This window comes from Meleagris gallopavo, chromosome 19 (assembly GCF_905368555.1).
Source record: "Meleagris gallopavo chromosome 19, MGAL_WU_HG_1.1, whole genome shotgun sequence".
NCBI lineage: Eukaryota > Metazoa > Chordata > Aves > Galliformes > Phasianidae > Meleagris > Meleagris gallopavo.
The window spans coordinates 399998-417881 of record NC_139422.1 but is presented as its reverse complement, the minus strand read 5'-3'; the positions used below and the strand labels follow the sequence as shown (position 1 = coordinate 417881).

Sequence of the window (17884 nt, the reverse complement as noted above, 5' to 3'; positions counted from 1 at the left end):
ACCCCTGGCCGGGACCCGCAGAGCGCTGCTGGGCTACAGCAGGCGCTGCCTGCGGCACTGCGCGGCTCCGCGGGGCCGGGTGGGAGCGGGGCAGCGTAAGGCCAGTGCTGTGCTGTGCTGTGCTGTGCTGTGTCCTGAGCGTGCCACCGTGTGCGAGCCGCGGGCGCGGCGGGAGGGCGGCCCAGAGCCGGGGCAGGCGCAGGGCTGGGGGGGGGCAGAGTGGGGACAGAGCACGGTGCCGTGCCGGGCCCTACCTGGAGCAGGGCCCCGCCCTCCGACCGGCACCGCTGCCCCGTTCCGCCGCGGGCGGTGGCAGCTCCGGTACCCGCCGCGGGGCTCGGGGCGCGACCCGCCGCACCGCACCGCGGGTACCGGCGCTGCCCCGCACCGCGCACACAGCCCGCGGCCCCGCTCGTACCGCCCTTGGGCTGGGCGCGGCCGGAAAGGGCGGGGTCAGCATCCCTGCCGCGGGGCGTGCCCCGGCGCTGATTGGCCGCGCCGCGCCGCACGCCCCCGGAAGGGGCGGGGCCACCGTCGGGGTGGGAGCGATGGCGGCGGCGGCGCTGCGGCGGGTGGCGGACGTGGAGATCGACGATGGCGGCGTGTTCAAGTACGTGTTGCTGCGTGTGCGGCACCGCGCCGCCGGCGCCTCGGAGCCTGGGAAGGAGGTGGTGCGCGGGCACGGCTGGGCCGAGTACCACGGTGAGAGCCGGGCGGCGGGGCGGCGGCCGGGCGCGGTTCCTGCGGAGCGGCCGCGGGGCTCTCTTCGGCAGCGCGCTCCCGGGCTCGGCACCCCTTCCTTCCCGTACCACCGGGGCTTCGGGGCGCCGCGGGACGGGGCTGCAGGGATTATGGCGGGCACGGTCCCCCCGCCGCTCCCGGCGCCGTCCCGGGGCCGCCTGACCCCGCGGTGCGCTCTCCCGCAGCCGATATCTATGACAGGGCGGCGGCCGAGCTGGAACCGCAGGGCTTCGACTGCGAGTGCCTGGGCGGCGGCCGCATCTCCCACCAGAGCCAGGAGAAGAAGATCCACGTCTACGGGTACTCGGTGGTGAGTAGCGCTGTGGTACCGCGGAAGCGGGAGAGCCCCGTGTGCGGCACCGGTGTGAGGTGGGCTGGGGTCGGGCTGCCCCTTCGCGGGGTGGCTGGCAGTCCTGGGGCCTCGTGCCCTGCTGCGTTGGATCAGAGTGCGGCTCCTCCTTCCTGGCGGCTGTGGCAGTGCCCATGCAGGTCCTGCTGCCCGGCACGGGGCGGTGGTGGGAGGCTGCGTGCAGACCGCAGCTGAACGGCCGCTGTGCTGCACTGGAGGTGCCTGCAGGAGCTGCAGTCCCACACTACTGCTTTCCCTCTACCCCTCACTAGTCAGTGCTTGCCTGCTTACCTTTGTCTGTCACTGTTCCCCTTCTCTGCTGAAGCTGTCATCTGCTCCTCAGGGAACTCTGAGTGCACTCTGAGGGTGGCAGTGACACCAGCTTTGCTCCCAGTTCCCATCTCCAGAGGTTACTCTTGCTGGTGGGTGGCACTGCACTCAGATGGGGGCTGTGCTGCCTGGCAGCCTTCTCCAGACTGAGCTGTGCATGGCCTGAGCCAGTGCTGTGCTTCAGTCGCAGCCATTCAGCTTGCACAGACATAGGGCCTGACCTTTCTCCCAGGGTATCTGATTGCTTTGACTGATTCAGTGGCTCACTAGGCTCTTCTGCAGGTGATAACTGCATCTGCTTTATTTCTGAATTCCCTTTCATCTTGCAGGGCTTTGGGCGAGCAAATCACTCTGTGACTACAGAGAAGCTGAAAGCCAAGTATCCAGATTATGAGATCACCTGGGCAGATGAAGGCTACTGATGTGACCTGGCAGGGCAGCAGCACCAGCCCGGAGCTGGTGGGATCGCTTCCAGCACTCATAAAATGGCAGCGGGGTCTCCATGCTCAGCAACGCCCTGAGTTCTGCTGGGCTTCTCTCTTGAACTCAATGCACTGATGAGCTTCCATCCTCTTGGGGAACTCGCCCATCTCTGCTGTCACCACACTTCCCATGTGCCATGGACTCTTCCCATCTCCCTGCCACAGAGCCGCAAAGCCTGCAGGCAAAGTCCTTACCTGGGTGAAGCTGGTGGGCGCTCGGCTTCCCCTGTGGCAAGGATTTGTCCATGTATATGTGAGAATTAAACATGTTGGGGAGCGCCGCTGGCCCTGCTTGGTTCTGTGTTAATGGCTCATCTCCTTCCTGCATGTCTGGTGGGTCTGGTGCTTCCTCACAGTGGGAGTGTGTGAGGAGCAAGTCCCCAGGCTTCCAGCTCTGCAGATGTCTGTTGGAGGCAGTGTGTTGGAACTGACAGCAGAGTGCATGTCAGGATTAGCCTTGGGAGCAGCTGCAGTCAGTGAGATGGGCTCTGAAAATAGTGCCTATCCTGCAGCCCTGAGAGCACCAAGCAGAGCTGGGAGACAACTGCAAGAAAGGAATGGGTCCCCTTTGCCTGACGAAGGGAAGGGCAAAGCGTCTGCTTGGTCTTCTTGGGCAGAAGGAGCAGAGCAATGACAGTAGCCTGCAAGAATGTGCATCTTCATCTTCTGCCCCCAGCCACTGGGAAACAGCACAGTGCTTCCAGGGAGCATGGGCAGTGATTGATCACACCTCGGTCCTCCTTGAATTTAACTCTCTGGGTAGCTAGCACTGACTTCTGTGCCTTGGTATTTCCCAGCTTGCTCTTCCAGGAGAGCTTTCTGTTTACACTTCCATGGCGAAGGCAATATTGGGAATGAGGAGTTGGGTGAAGCAGCAGAGGAAGCTGCAGAAGTTTGGGTGTCAGGAGAGCTCAGGGTGCTGCAGATCAGGCTGGCTGCTTAGGTTGCTCCAGTGCTGCCTCATATGAGGGCAGGGAAGTTATTTGACATGGACAAGAATGGTTTGGGCTGGAAGGGATGTTAAAGATCACTGTTCTGACTCCCTGCTGTGGGCTGGGTGCAGCTCAGGCTGCCCAGGGTCCCATCCAGCCTGGTGTTGGGCACCTCCAGGGATGGGGCACCCACAGCTTCTCTGGGCCTCAGTGCCAGGGCCTCACCACTCGAGGAGTGAATTCCTCACATTTAGCCTAAATCTCCTCTTTCAATTTAGAGCACTTACCCTTTGTCCTGTCACTACACTCCCTGATAAAGTGTCCCCTGAGGCAGCATCTTGTCACCTTCACTCGGGAGGGATCAAACTACCCCAAGGAGAGACAAGGCACACAGCTCATGTCTGCAAGCAAGAAAGTCATCTGCCATAGAGAGCGTTGCAGCATAGTGCCCTGGTAAAGCAGCTGCTTCCTGGTATCAGGAGTCCCATTCCCTGAATCCAAACAGATACCGGGCATCAAACTCAGGAAAGAGAGAAGTGTTGTGGATCAGTGGGAAAAGCCCCACAGGGGATGCTCTGCAGTGTGGCTCGGTGCCCTCTGGGATGGCACATGGGGTGCCCCAGCCGGATTGACTGCTCTGTGTTCCTCACCTCCATGTGTCCCCTCTCGCACTCAGGAATCGGGCCCCATCTTTTACTACACCTGTTGCAATCGCACTGCGCAGCAGCACAGATAACAGAGGGGCTGAAGTCCAGAGAGGAGCAGATCCTGGGGAGCAGAATCCAGCCTGGGGCTTGTGGCATGGCTTCTCCTGGCTGCTGCCTCTCCCGACTCCCTTCTGCCCTCCTTGCATCCCTTCTGCCCGTGATGTCAGGGCTCACACTCCTCCTGGCCCTGCTGCTGCTGGGTAAGTTGATGCTGTGCTGGGGCAGTGCCTCGAGTTGTGCTGGGGGTGAGAGGGGCTATAGTTCTACAGGGCCTACCCATGCTTGCCCCACTGGGGGCTTGCTGCACATCGCAGCTCTGAAAGCTTTCCCAGCTTGGGGGGCAGAAATGCCCCTCTCCCCCCCCCCCCCCCACCAGTTCTCTCCTCATGTAGGCACAATGGGGATTCCCTGGGGTGAGTGTGTGCTGGAAATGCCAGGGACAGTCTCTGTCAGGCTGGGCAACACTGATGGCTTTGCTCAGCATGAGGAAGGAATACCCAAACCTTCCCAGTTCTCCCCTAGATGGTGGCTGGGGCTTGGACTAGGGGTGTGATTTAATGGGGTGACAGCAGCAGGGTTGGTGCCACTGCCCTGGTGGTCTCTGGTGCTGAGTGCTGGTGCTGGGAGATGATGCCAATCCATGAGGCCAGGGAGGAAGCAGGACCCCAGGCCAGCTGGATTTGGCCTTACTCCAGGCTCTACGCTGGCTACCAGCCTGTTGGGCAGAGGTGGAGGTCCTATCAAGGGATGGTGCTGCTGAGAGCCCAGTGCTCTCCCACACAGGGTCCCAAATGGGGTTGCACAGATGCATGTAGCCTCTGTCACCCACAGTGACCCCTTGCCCAGCGCCTCCATGGGGTTTTCAGCCCTTCCTTTCTCTGGCAGCTGGGTCCATCCCCTCCAGCAGGGCTGCTGCTATCAACAGCTGTGGCAGTGTGGCTGAGCAGCACTGCGACTTTGTGTGCCACTGCGGTGACTGCTCCGATGAGAACCAGTGCGGTGAGTGCCTGTGAGCGGGTGATGGAATGCGGGCACCGCAGCTCCCCAGGCTGACCCAGCTGTGCCCTGATCCCTTACCTCAGGGTACCTGGGGATCTCGACCGTGCTCAGATCCCCCTTCACCTGTGATTTCGAGGATGATGACTGTGGCTGGCGGGATGTGAGCACCTCCACCTACAGATGGGTACGGGGCCGAGCCAGCCTGGACTCATGGGGCACAGGGCCACACTCAGACCACACCATGGGCACAGACCGGGGTAAGCAGAGGCTGCAGCGTGGGCTCTCACTCCTCTGGTCCAGGGTGCTTTGAGAGCACTAGATCTCCTGTCCCGGCAGGGTGCTGGAGCAAAGCCTGCAGGAGCAGTGCTGGCCACAGTGCCGGTACCGCTCCATGGGTGCAGCCCCCCCTCTGCTCTGCCCTCCTCAGGGTGGTTCATGGTGACAATGTCCCCACCGGCAAAGGCCACAGCCACTGCCTGGCTCCAGTCACCTGTCATGCAGGAGGCAACTGCCATGTGTGAGATATGGGCTTCCTACCACCTCTCAGGAAGTGGTGAGTGCACTCAGGATCCTGCAGTGGGTCCCGGGGCAAGGAGGCAACCACGGGGGCAATGGGGAGGGACAGAACACCTCAAGATAGGTCTCTGCCATCTCGCTCACCTCTTTCATGCCCTATACATGGAGGTGGCAGGACCTAAGTGTCCCCACCCCAGTCCAAGTCACCCCACAGCAGAGGCCCATTTCAGTGGCCACCTGTGGATTCTCTGCAGGGCTCAACCAGACTGCATGCCCGGTGTTGCGCCTGACTGCGGCATTTGGGAACACGGTGGTGGAGCTGTGGCGGAGCTCCGAGCACAGGGCTGAGGGCTGGCACCAGCTGGTGGCATACCCTGGCCGGATCAAGGGGCAGTTCCAGGTGAGATGGGGATGCTGGACTGCACCGGGAGCTGAGGCTGTCGGGGAGGCTCACTCATCCCTCACCTCTCACTGCAGCTCACCTTCGCCCTGACACAGCAGCCCACGTGTGGGGCAGTGCTGGCACTCGATGACATCGTCTTCAGGAACTGCGGCTTGCCAGGTGAGTGCTGTGGCTGCTGGGATGGTGCTGGGACCCACCGAGGTGGTTAGCCTTGGTGTTCTGTGCAGGCTTTCCTGCTGCCCGTGATGCTCTGGGGTCAACTGTCCCAGCCAGGGCGCATAATGGGCAGAGAGAGTCCATCCCTTGGGTGTGGGGAGCAGCCTGGGGAACAGAGCAGAGAGCCCGGCACAGAGTGGTGCTGATGCTGTGTCCCACGGCCCAGCGGCTGGGCAGCAGAGCTGCGAGGCAGAGGAGAGCAACTGCAGCAAAGGATCCTGCCTGGCCCTGGACCGCTTCTGTGATGGCACCGATGACTGTGGGGACGGCTCCGATGAAGACGCAGAGCAGTGCCGTGAGCATCTCCAGCCCTGGGGCTGGGGGAGGCAGATGGGCAGAGGGTCTGAACCCATGGGACCATGGGTTGGCACGTGGATGGCATGAGTTATCCCAGCTCTGTCCCAGAGCTGCAGGGATAAAACCACCCAGCAGGTTCTGCACAGCCTATTGTGCAGCCCCTTGCCTGGGGAGGGCTAGCCTTCATCCATGTGTCACTACTCTCACTGTCCCACAGAGCTCTTCACCTTCTGCTCCTTCGAGGAAGATCTTTGCAGCTGGGAAGCAGAGGCTGGGCAGCCAGCATGGGGGAGGAACACGAGCATGGGCCTGGGGACCACCTCTGGTGTTCCCACCCGGGATCACAGCACCAACAGTGCTACAGGTGTGTGCTGGCAGTGGGTCCCCCATGTCTCCCACCATCCTTATTCCTTCTGCCTTTCTGACCACATGCCCAGCCCTGCTCAGAGCCATTCTGGTGTCTCCTCAGGCTATTTCCTCCACACCATCACAGCCAGCAGTGTGGCCAGGCTGAGCAGCCCCACTTTCCAGGCCACCAACTCCTGCTCTGTGAGTCACTATGGGCACTTGTGTGCAGGGCAGGGGACAGCACCCCTATGGGCATGGTGGTGGTGAGGGACAGGATCCCCATTTGCAGGGACCCCTGCATGGGGTCAGGGCTGCCATGGCTCTTCGCCTGGCGAGGACGATGGGTCTAGGGGTGGTTGGTGGCATCTCCAGTACCTAGTGGGAGCACTGAGCTTCTCCAGCCCCATGTGTGAGTGGCTCACTGCTACCACCCGGCCCCAGCTCGTGCTGTACTGTCATCTCCACGGCTCAGCCATCAGCAGCCTCAGCATCTCCTATGTGATCAACTCCACCGAGCACCTGGTCAGAGAGAGAACAGGGGACACAGGCAGCTGTTGGGTCCGTGAGCGAGTGGACTTCAATTTGACAGAGAGCTTCAAGGTGGGCTGGGACTGTGCTGGGTGAGTGGGGTACCCATGGCCCCTCTCAAACTGGGGGCCTGGCAGGGGCACTGCCCTGGCCCCAAAGCCTGCCCCTACAGCAGCCTCCACCAGCACTGCCCCAAGACAAGGGGCTCCCCCATGCCATGTCTCTGGTCTGTGCACCCCCAGCATGCTCTCATGGGACCAGTGATAAGGGTTGGACTGGGAACCAGAGGCCAGGGCTGAGCCTCCTGGTGCGTCCCCACATCCTCCATTTACAAATCCGCCCAGAGCCCAGAAACCACCCTGCAGGAGTGGGGAACAGTCCTCACACACACCATGTCACCCCACAACTTCCCCCCACCCATCTGCCCTCCCCTATGGCCACCCACCTGCCCAACGCCTCCCAGCTGTGGGGGCACCCGTATTGGCACCCCAGCAGCACCCGGTGGCACGCTGGGCAGCGGCAGGACATGGGACATGCACAAGGGCAGCACCACTACCCCAAACCCACTGCTTGCAGCCGCAGCATCACCCTAACCTCCACAAAGACCCTTCCCCAGGGGTGTGCTGACGACCACCGCGGTGCTTCCTACAGGTGCTGATCACAGGGGAGGCGGGCAGCGGGGGCACCGTGGCTGTGGACGACCTGGTCCTGTCTCCGGGCTGTGTGCTGCAGCAGGGTGAGCTGGGGTGGGGAGCACGTGGGGGGCTGCAGCTGGAAGGGCAGTGCTAGGGCAATGCCTGGAACCAGGCTCAGCCTCACACCCTCTCAGTGCCACCCTCTAGTCCGGGGCTTTTGCCATCAGAGCCAGCTCCCATGGAACTGCCAGGCTGGGCCCGTGCCAGCCCCTGCGCAGCAGAGGAATTCTCCTGCGACGATGGGGGCTGTGTCAGTGCCGAGCTGGCCTGTGACTTCGCCAAGGCGTGTGCTGATGGCTCCGATGAGAACAACTGTGGTGAGAGCCAGCAGTGGATGTGGGGCACCCAGCTCACCCTGCCTGCAGCCCTCGCAGTGCCGGGGGGTCCTGGAAGCACCGTGGCGTGGTTGTGCTGACCTATGGGTGTTGCAGGAGCGACCACCTTCGAGGAAGGGGCTGGGGGTTGGCACGACACCAGCGTGGGCCAGCTGCGCTGGGCTGTGCAGAGGGCCACCGAGCCCACGGCCATTGCCCTTGTGGGAGCAGGTGAGGCCATTCCCACCGCACAGACAGTGCTCCCCGGTCCCCAGGACTACAGAAGCCCGGGAGGCGCAGAGCCTGCTCCTGCTTGGGTGGAAGAATGTCCTCGTGGGAGGGGTAGAGGTGATGGGAACAGGGGGTGCTGTGCGGGGCTCTGCCCCCACCTCTCAGGCTGTTTCCTTGCCCAGGAGCTTTCTTGGCCCTTCAGAGAGGAGAAGGACAAATGGTGGCTCCCGCCAAGGTCCGCACACCTCTGCTGGGTCCCTCCGGCCTGGCCTGTGCCATGGAGATGAGCTACATCCTGCACAGCGGCCCCCAAGGTATCCCTGCCTGGCCGAGCCTTGCCAGCCCTGGCTGCAGGCTGGGTGGTGCTGGGCAATGCTGCCCTTGTCCCCAGCACCACCTCTTATGCTCAGGTTTCCTTGCTGTTGCTGTCATGGAGCACTCCACGGACATGACGCACCTGGCCTGGCACATGCGGGGGCACGGCAGCACAACCTGGGAGCACGTCCATGTCCCACTGGGGGAGAGGACCCGGCCCTTCCAGGTATGGCCAAGGGATGGCCTGGCTGGGTGCAGGGCCATGGCCACCAGGGCTCACTACCACCACTCCACAGGTCGAGCTGCTGGGGATGGCGGAGCTGCAGGACCCAGCGGAAATTGCCATCGACAACGTGACGTTTGTGCAGTGTGACCCTGGCACAGAGCCCCTGGGGGCTGCAGGTGCATGGGGACACACGGGCGTCTTGAGCTGCAGGGGCTGCTGGGTGCCCTCAGTGTCCCCAGCCCTGCAGCTGGTCTCTGGGCTGGGCTGAGCACACCTCCTGTCCCCAACTCTCACTGCTGCCTGGAGCAGGTGGCAGGGAGATGCGCCGGGTGCCTTATCTGCACTGCCGCCTCTCTCTGGGCAGAGCTGTCCTGCAACTTCGAGGCGGACCTGTGCGGCTGGTACCAGGACCGGGGCAGTGACTTCCAGTGGGTCCGCAGCACAGGGCAGGGGCAGGGCTCTGACCACACCACCGGATCGGGTAAGGGCCTGGCTCCTCTCATGCCATCCTGGGGCATGAGAGTGGCCCTGCTGCCCCAGTCCCCAGAGTTGGATATGCCTTGTGTGTCGTGGGCAGCCCTGGGAAGAGAGTAAGCTCAGCTGAACGGCAAAGGCACTCAGTCCCTGAACTGGGGACATAGCAATGAGAGAAGGATGGATGAGTGCAGCTCGGTTGTTCCCACTGTTCAGGATACTTCCTGGCCGCGGACCCCTCGGCACCATGGAGCCGTGGGCAGTGTGCACAGCTCATCACCTACAGCCAGGAGCCAGCTGCTGCCCCGCGCTGCCTCACCTTCTGGTACCGCCTGGCTGGCCCGCAGATCGGTATGTGACCCTCCGTCCTCACCAGCACGGCCCAGGCTCTGTGGTGCCATGTTGAGGCCAGATGCAACACCGGCTCCCACCGCCGCCCTCCTCCCAGGCACTCTGAGCCTCAAGCTGCAGCTGCAGGGAGCGGAGGAGACGGTGCTGTGGACTCAGCGGGGCAGCCAGGGCAGTGTGTGGCACCGCGGGCTGGCGACACTCCCTGCCACGGGGCAGCAGCACTACCGGGTGAGGGCAAGGGGTGTGAGGTGGCACGGGGCTGTGCCGGGCCGGGTCTCTGTGCCGGGGGGCACAGACCAGGCTACTCTGAAGCCGCTGTCTGGCCCGGCGGCAGCTGGCCTTCGAGGCCCTGCGGGACGGCTTTGTGGGCGATGTGGCGCTGGACGACGTGGCGCTGACGGCGGGTGCCTGCGGGGCCGAGCTCTCCTGCTCCTTTGAGGCGGGCGCCTGCGGGCTGGCGGGCAGTGGGCAGTGGTGGTGGCAGAGCGGTGGCACCGGCATCACCACTGGCCCCGTGGCTGACCACACCACTGGCACTACCACAGGTACTGGCGCTGGGGCTCTGGGTGCACTGCTGTCTACCCTGCCTGTATGGCTGCAACTCTCAGCCCACGGCCCCCAGCCACATGGGGGCTGCCCACGCAGATCAGTGCCCCCGGGAGAGCCAGGCATGGGCCAATCACAGCATGGGGTCTTCTTTATCACCAGGTCATTACATGGTGGTGAACACCAGCAAGCACTCGCTGCCCATGGGGCACGTGGCCACACTCAGCTCTGCGCTGTACCGGCGCTCTGTGCCTGCCCAGTGCCTGGCTTTCTGGTACCAGCTGAGTGCTGCAGCCCCAGGTGAGCCCTGTGTGCTCCAAGCCATGTCCCCCACTCAGCACGGGTTGGGTGCCATGGGCCGAGTGCTGCCCTGTGCCGTGAACATGCAGCATGGTGCCGTTCAGCATCTCCTTGCCCTGAGCAGGGACTCTCCACGTCCTTGTGGAGGAAAACGGTGAGCAGAGGAAGCTGTTCAGCATCAGTGCGATGGAGGGTGATACCTGGCACCGTGGGCACGTCACTGTTCAGGCAGACACAGATTGGAAGGTGAGGAAGGTCCCCAGGCAGCTCCCAGTGGGATGGAGGCTGCAGGAGGGGCCGTGCTGACAATGGGTATCCCCCCTACACTGCATGGCTGCCAGCCTTAGCATGCCCTCCCTGCAGGTGGTGTTTGAGGCGGTGGGAGCTGGGAATGAGCACAGCTACATGGCACTGGATGACCTGCATGTGTCAGATGGAGCCTGCCCTGAGCCAGGTGGAAGCATGTGTGCTGGGCACCCCATGGGGACACACGGCCATGGGGATGGGGACAGCCCTTCCATCCACCACTAGCACCAAGCAGAGCGTGTGTCTTAACCCATGTTTCCACCCAGCATCCTGTGACTTTGAGTGGGACACGTGTGGCTGGAGCAGCCCCTCAGATGAGCGCCTGCACGGCTTCGCCTGGGGCTGGAAGAGCGGCGTCCCCCTGGCCAAGTACCCTGGCCCCAAGCAGGACCACACCCTGGGCACAGAGGATGGTAGGAGACCCTCAGGGAGACCTGGTGTGGTTTGGGGGAAGCAGCAGGAGCTGAGGAGGGATGTGAATGTCCCCTCCACTGGGGATGGAGTGGAGGCCTAAACGAGCTGGGATGCAGATCGGTGCCTTCATCAGCTCTGTCCTGGCCCCAGGCATGGGCTGTTACATAAAGGACAGACCTCACGAGGGCTGTTGCCCCCAGTCAGCAGCACAGTCCTGCACACACTGTGTCAGCTGGCTGTACGGTGGCCCACAGCCTGAGCCCAAAGGCAGTGAGGAGCAGGGAGGACTGTGGCACAGGGGCCATCCTACATGCCACCCTGCCCTCCAGGTCACTACATGCACTTCGACACCCGTGTGCTGGGCGCAGGGGGCACCGCTGCCCGGCTGGAGAGCCAGCACCTCCCCGCCACCACTGCCGGCTGCCTGCACTTCTGGTACCACATGGACATCCCGGAGCACCTCTGTGAGAGCTGTCCCAGGGGTTGGGCAAGGGAGGGTGCTGCCCCTGGGGAGGGGGCTTTAGCCTACAGCGGGAGCCGGGGAACGGCTGGGAGCTCTGGGGTTGCAGCCTGGCACAGCTCTTGCAGGGCAGTGGGGTTCTGCCAGGCACTGCAGTCCCACAGAGGGCCTGGCTGCTCCTGTGGGCTCCGAGCTGCTGCTGATACAGGGACAGCTGTCCCCCTGTGCTGCAGCTGGCGGGGAGCTGCAGGTGAAGCTGCAGAGCGTGGAGGGGCAGCGCACAGCATGGAGCGTGGCAGGGCAGAGGAGCCAAGGCTGGCAAGGCAGCACGGTGCCTTTGGAGAGTCCCAGTGAGTTCCAGGTGAGCGGGTGCCCTCCCAGGATGCTGGGTGCCCTCCCTACACACCGAGCCCAGCATCGCACCTTCCCACACAGATTGTCTTTGAGATCACCTCGCAGATGTGGCCAATGGAGGGGACCGTGGCACTAGATGATATCGAGTACAGTGCCACTGGAGGCTGTGACTCCAACCCAGAGGCACCAGGGAAAGGTATGGGTCATCCCCAACAATATCACAAATTCTTTGTGACCGTGGTCCCTGCAAACCTGGCAGCATCTTTCTTCCTCTGTAGTGAAGTCTTCCAGTGGCTTTGTGGCAGAAGTGGTGCTTGGCCTGCTGCTGGCTGTCATCGTGCTGGCACTGGCGGCGGTTGGTTGCCGGTACTGGCTGAAGAGGAGAGCGCAGGGGAGCGGGATGGCTGTGGAGAGCAACACCCCTCAGGGCTTCGACAACATCACTTTTCGAGATGTAAGCAGCAGCTCTGGTGCTGGGGGATGTGCAGGACTCTTCCTGTTGGCTCAGTGCCCCCAGCAGCACCAAAACAATGCTTTCTAAAAGCTCAGCAAATCCCAGAAGGCATTCAATGAGCCCACGGCCTGCCAACACATCAGAGAGGGGCAAAGGGCTCTGCCCCTTATCTGAGCACTGGCAAATGAGTGACCCCAGGGCTGCGGGACTGACCTGGATACTTTGCTACTGTGATCAGGCATTTGTTCCAGAAACAGCTGAGGCTGCGCTCCTCCTCCCCACAGCCCCACTGGGGAGCAGGTCGTGCAAACATTGTTCCTTCTCCTCGAGCCAGCACCTTCCAACCTGCAGAGGCAGCTGAAACTACATTCAGTTTCCTTTGAGGAGATTGTGCCACACAGCCCCCAGCAGAGCCACCAATTCCCGCAGCTGTGCCGGGGCCGATCCCAAAGGATGGAGCCCTTCTGGCCTCGCAATGCAGCACGGCTGCTGGGCCCCCCACCCCATGCTGGCACATGGGTCATCACCCCCAGAACCTTATATTTCCTATCAGACTATGCTTACAGCAACCAACTCATGATGACCCTTCTTTACAGGACAAGGTCAGTATAGCGCAAGTGCCAAAAGAGCGGGATGAAGACTGAACTAAGACAGCACCACCCTCCACCTCCTCGTGCCCACGAGGTGCCCAGGGCAGAGCATCCCTCCCACAGAACCTCGCACTCCATCCAGCCTGCAGCTGCAGCCCCACAGCACGCTCACTACCCCACGTCTCACACCGCAGAGCAACAGCAGGCAGCAGCCCTGGGGGCACAGCGCGGCCATTTCCACCACTACCTCCACACACGTGGGAACAGCACTGCTGTTTTTTATAACATGAACTTTCCACACCACATGGAGATGGCGTGATGTGTCCATGCTTCGACACTCAGGGAGCGGGAGCTTCTTGCAGAACTGCCATCCCAGATGAGCAGGGTCCTGTTGGCTGCCCACTGCTCAGATGGAAGGGTAAAGTGTGCCATCGTGCAACCTCCAGGGTTTCCCAGTCCCAGGATTAAGCCCCAGGGAGCAGCCTAGCAGCTCCCAGGGCACAGGAGATCCCGGGCAGCCAGGTAGGACTGAATGGGGAGGGTGGAGGTGGTTGGGCAGGAAGCACTGTGCAGCACAGCTTGTTTCAAGGACTCTTCAGACTTCACATTTCAGTTTCATTGGGAAATGAAAAGCTCTCCCAAGGCACAGGCTGGGCTCAGGGCCACATCATCCACTGCAGCAGCCAGGCCCTGGCACACTCTTAAGCCCGGGATCACTCATTTTTTCCCCACAGCTTTAAAAACAATTTCATCCCCTTGCCCTTGGCAAGCCTGCCATGTAACTGCAACAGCAGACAAACCCGTTCAGCCTCTGCAGAGGCAAATGTCTCATTAACAAGTCTGCTCTCCTGAAACTTACACAGCTTGGCTGAAGGGAACACAGCATGCCACTGCTGTGGTTTGCAGAAGTCCGCCTTTCCTCTCATCCTGCTGCAGACAACTCTCTCTTCGGCTCTTTTCCACTTAGGGTATGCCAGAGTCACATCAAACACAGGTATTAAAGCTCCACCACTGCTCCCACTCTGGCAGTGCACAACAGGAAGGTTAACAAGGACATAAGGAGGGCTTTGGCTTCACATGAACGCCCCATTGTCTCTGCATCAGCCTTGATTTGTACAATGCCAGAGACTCTACTCACCTCCACACAAGATAAAAACAGAGTATTGATTTCATCTCTGGGCTGTAAGCCAAAGCTGCAGTGCTAATAGGCAGGGGAAGAAGCAGAGCAGTGAAGATGCTGTGACAACACCAGCTGTTACCCTGCACGCTTCAGGTAGATCCGTAACACTCCCAGAAGAGCAAGGGTGCTAAGAGCACCGGTACCATCCAACCACAGAAGTTTACAGCCAGCTGGTAAACACGAAGCAACCACCCTATGCAACTGAAGGGTATCAAACTTTATTATAGATCTCTTTAAAACAGGCTGGAAGGAACAAAAATGTCATTGCAATGCAGTGACTTAGTCATCATTTCAAATGCAGACACTGATCAAACCTCAACTCTCCCAAGTTATTTATAATATATCCCACCCTTCCCCAAAATTGCTCCAATCAAATGATCACATTTCAGACAGCTCCAAGTATCTTAACATTAGCTGCTTCTAAACACCAAGACGTACGTGTTTTCTGGCAAATTAGATGCAGTATTTTTTTTTGGGGGGGGGGAGGGCTGGGGAGGTTTAGTTCATCAATCTCTGAAAAGGAGGAAGGAAAAAACAAAATCAGGACAATCGCTTCTTTAAGGTTGCCTTTTTACAGCAGGTACAGATTCTGCAGATTTCCCCCCCAAAGCAAGTCTGAAACCCTCTTGTTCAGCTTGGCAATATGAAGAGAGATTCCGGTGGTTAGGAAGAACCAGCCAGACGAGATCAGTCTGAGCAAACTGATTTCGAGGCTTTGTTGTCATTTCCCTTTGGGGCCAGTTTCGAGCGGTTTTCCAATATCCTTCCCACGCAGTTTAAGGCCTGGAGTAAGACAAAGGAGACAACCATCAGCTTTTGTGCACTCACTCATTCACAGCTTTAAAATCTTTGCTACAAAGGAGAGAGTGTCCACAAAAGAAGGCAAGGAAATCAAATTCAGAAGAATCATGCTTCAGCTCATAGGAGCATGAGAAGTGACAAGAAAGGCTCCAGTTAGCTCGTGAGTTGACTGTGTTTCTAAAAAATGGTATCTGAACAGGAGCTGAAGAGCCACATCAACACTAGTGGATGCAAGATACTTTCCTGAGTTAACATCAGACCTTCAAGCAGCACAGCATATCATGAATTTTTAGAGGGGCCATATACAATGTGTGGGTATGTCCCAAGGGCACATATCTACACATAACATTAGTGAGCAAAGGAGAATAAGAGCTTTGCATTCTTGTTTCAGTCAGCAGATACAAGCTTTTTATCAGCACGCAGCTTAATGACACCACAGCCTCAATAACCTACAGTCAGGAGCAGGTGCTGACACGGAAGTTTGAATAATTTAAAAGCACCGCTTAGACACTGGAAACACTGCTTGTGAAGTCTACTTTCTCAACTTACCAATGGCTCTTTCAATCTTGCCCATAACCTGGTTATTGGGGATTGCTCTTCCTGATTCGTAGTCAGCAATGACTTGTGGTTTTTCATTGATTTTCTAAAAAGAGATTATATGCCTCAAACATTGGCTCCACACAAAGTAAACACTCAGAACCAAACTCCCAGTACTCACTCAGATAAGTAACAACCTCTAATTATGCCAGAGGATAATTAGATTAGGATCAGAGGACACAGCACCTGCTTCTAAGCTTGCAGCGTGGTCAGTGAGATCCCTCCACAAACCAGGTGTCAGAGTGATAGTGACACATCCTGGACAGACTGCTCTTAGCATCCCAGGAGGAAAACCACCAAGTACTAAAGCTCGTTAGTAAAGCAATGAGCTTCTGAACACAGTATCAGGCACAGAGAATACAAAAAAACCTCACTGATGCTGAGCCCATGGGAAGAGGAGCAGGGAGAAGCCTCCAGCTCATCGGCAGTGACACTGCCTGGGCTCTAAGCAGATGTTCAAAGGCTGCAGGAATGATCCCCTAAGTCTACACAACTAATTCTCCTGGAGATTAGACATCAGAGACGCTACATTCACCAAACTTCATAGAACCCATGTGGAAACAGGAGAAAAGTCTAACTTCAGCTGCCACGAGGTGTCTGTATTCATCTCCAGACAGTAAGAGCAGGGGCCGGAGGATGCTGGGCAATACTTACTGTGGCCAAGTCCTTCTGTGTCATGCCCTTGCTCTGCCGACCCTGCTGGATTACTTTGCCCACCTCCAGGGGAACTCTGTCATGGTGCAGCTCTTCTGTCTCTCGGTCGAGCTTGGCTGTGTTCTTTGTGATGAAGTGTTGTTTGTTTTGGCCTGCTGCCCCTATCATTCAAAGCAAGAACAAAAAAACACAAGAACAAACAAAACAAGGCTCAGAGCTGCACCAAGAGGTATCAAAACACTCAGCTGCCCAGAATCCCAGGGAGTTTTCAAGGATTCATGCCAACATCAGCAGTGACCTCAACAGTATCCTGCCTGCCGAAGGTCAGGGAATGTCTTATCTCAATCCTGTTAAATGCTGACATCTAAACACAGTCATTCCAGGCCCTCCCTTTTCTCTACTGCAACATCTGAGCGTCACTCCATACATGCAAATTTTTGCTATTACTTGGGGATTTCATGTTCCAATTTCATTCCGTGCATGTATGTTTTTGCTACGGCACAGGGGGATTTAATATTTCAACTCGGGCCTTGTTTGCTTACTTACAAGGCCGCTTCCACCCAAGTTTCTGATGCTACTGAGAAGCAAGCAGTAACACTGCGTAGCTTTGCTGGAAGCCAGAGGTTCAGAAATACGCTGCTTGCTTTGTTACTTAACCAGAACACTGTGGCCAGTTTGAATCCCTAACGTCGGTGTCTGACGCTCAGCGCCGGGCCGCCCCGCCGCGTGCGCCTTGACGGCAGCGCGGGGAACAGCTTCACAATTCGCACCAGCCGGGAAATGGGGATTTTAAAGAGCTGCCCCACGGGGAGGCGGAGCAGCCACGGGACTTCTTCAGCGTGCGCGACCAGCAGAGGTACGGCCGCCGCCCGCCCATCTCCGGGATCCCGGGGCCGCGCCGTACTCACACTTCTTGGAGGTCTCCACGTCCTCTCCCCGCCGCTGCGCCGCCAGCACCGCCTGCGGGAGCGAAGGGCCGCGCTCAGCCGCCGCCGTTCGGGAGCTGCCCGCGGGCAGCCGAGGCCCGGCCCCGCCCCGGCCCTTGCATCAGCCGAGCCGCGGCGCCCCCCGGGCCTCGACCGCGCTTCCCTCCGCGCCTCGGCCCCGGCCGGGCCGCCCCGCCGCCGCCCCGCTGACCTGCTTGGACTTGGCCTGGGCCGCGCTGGGGCCCTTCTTGCGCAGCACCGTCACCGTGTCCCAGTCGCTCTCCGCCATGACGCCGCCGCTGCTCGCCCCGCCCCCGGCTCGGTGCCGCGCCCGCCGCTCCGGCAGCGCCGCCCGCTGATTGGGCGCGGGACGGGCCCTGCCGCCCTCCCACCGGCCGTCTCGCCCTCCGATAGGTTTGTGCTCACGCCCGTCAGGGAAGGCGACCTCTCCGGAGCGGGGGGCGGGACTAGGGCCTCCTTGCTGGACTTTGGCAGAACGAGGAATTCCTTGGCAGGTGTGACGCACTTCCTCTTCATAGGTACAGCATGCTGACAATCAACCTGCCTCCGGCTCTCATTGGCTAGTGTGCACGGCGTGCTGGAGGCGGGCACACACATCTTTGCGTTCTGATAGGCTACTGTAACTGCCAGTAAGTCCGCGCCAAGAAGCGATTGGTCTAAACTGCGGGGGCTGTCAGGATCGCTGACCAATAGCCGCGCTCAATTGGACGGAACGGTGTTCCGCGTGCGTGTCGCGCATGCGCGAGGCACCCTGTCAGCGTTAAGGCGCTGCAGCGGCCGCCCATTGCCGGCGCCGTTCAGTTCCGCTTTCTCCCGCCCACTTCTTC

General features: G+C 59.9%; 3 protein-coding genes across 4 annotated transcripts; 2 read left to right on the top strand and 1 right to left on the bottom strand.

The window, feature by feature from the left end:
• The first annotated feature begins 497 nt into the window (after window positions 1-497).
• On the top strand, window positions 498-2183 carry PHPT1 (phosphohistidine phosphatase 1). The gene is made up of 3 exons (XM_085239299.1): window positions 498-702; window positions 927-1051; window positions 1750-2183. The coding sequence occupies exons 1-3, from the start codon at window positions 549-551 to the stop codon at window positions 1840-1842; spliced, it is 372 nt and encodes a 123-aa protein (XP_085095425.1). The 5' UTR covers window positions 498-548; the 3' UTR covers window positions 1843-2183.
• Window positions 2184-2323: 140 nt separating this feature from the next.
• Window positions 2324-14562, top strand: MAMDC4 (MAM domain containing 4). Of its 2 annotated transcripts, none has more exons than XM_085239285.1 (29): window positions 2324-3741; window positions 4427-4540; window positions 4624-4797; window positions 4968-5093; window positions 5311-5456; window positions 5534-5618; window positions 5842-5970; window positions 6190-6336; window positions 6442-6521; window positions 6762-6920; window positions 7500-7584; window positions 7711-7860; window positions 7975-8088; window positions 8271-8402; window positions 8499-8629; window positions 8700-8805; window positions 8994-9110; window positions 9320-9454; window positions 9552-9682; window positions 9789-9999; window positions 10163-10300; window positions 10425-10546; window positions 10664-10754; window positions 10873-11019; window positions 11350-11484; window positions 11714-11841; window positions 11940-12030; window positions 12113-12288; window positions 12885-14562. In XM_085239285.1, the coding sequence occupies exons 1-29, from the start codon at window positions 3405-3407 to the stop codon at window positions 12930-12932; spliced, it is 3885 nt and encodes a 1294-aa protein (XP_085095411.1). In that variant the 5' UTR covers window positions 2324-3404; the 3' UTR covers window positions 12933-14562. The 2 variants fall into 2 exon arrangements, with proteins under 2 accessions (XP_085095411.1, XP_010718985.3); XM_010720683.3 differs by having other exon boundaries at window positions 11916-12030.
• EDF1 (endothelial differentiation related factor 1) lies at window positions 14255-17404 on the bottom strand. The gene is made up of 5 exons (XM_085239298.1): window positions 17248-17404; window positions 17019-17070; window positions 16111-16271; window positions 15409-15502; window positions 14255-14841 (listed from the first exon to the last, which is right to left on the bottom strand). Exons 1-5 carry the CDS (start codon window positions 17323-17325, stop codon window positions 14780-14782), a joined length of 447 nt encoding a protein of 148 aa, XP_085095424.1. The 5' UTR covers window positions 17326-17404; the 3' UTR covers window positions 14255-14779.
• Window positions 17405-17884: the final 480 nt, after the last annotated feature.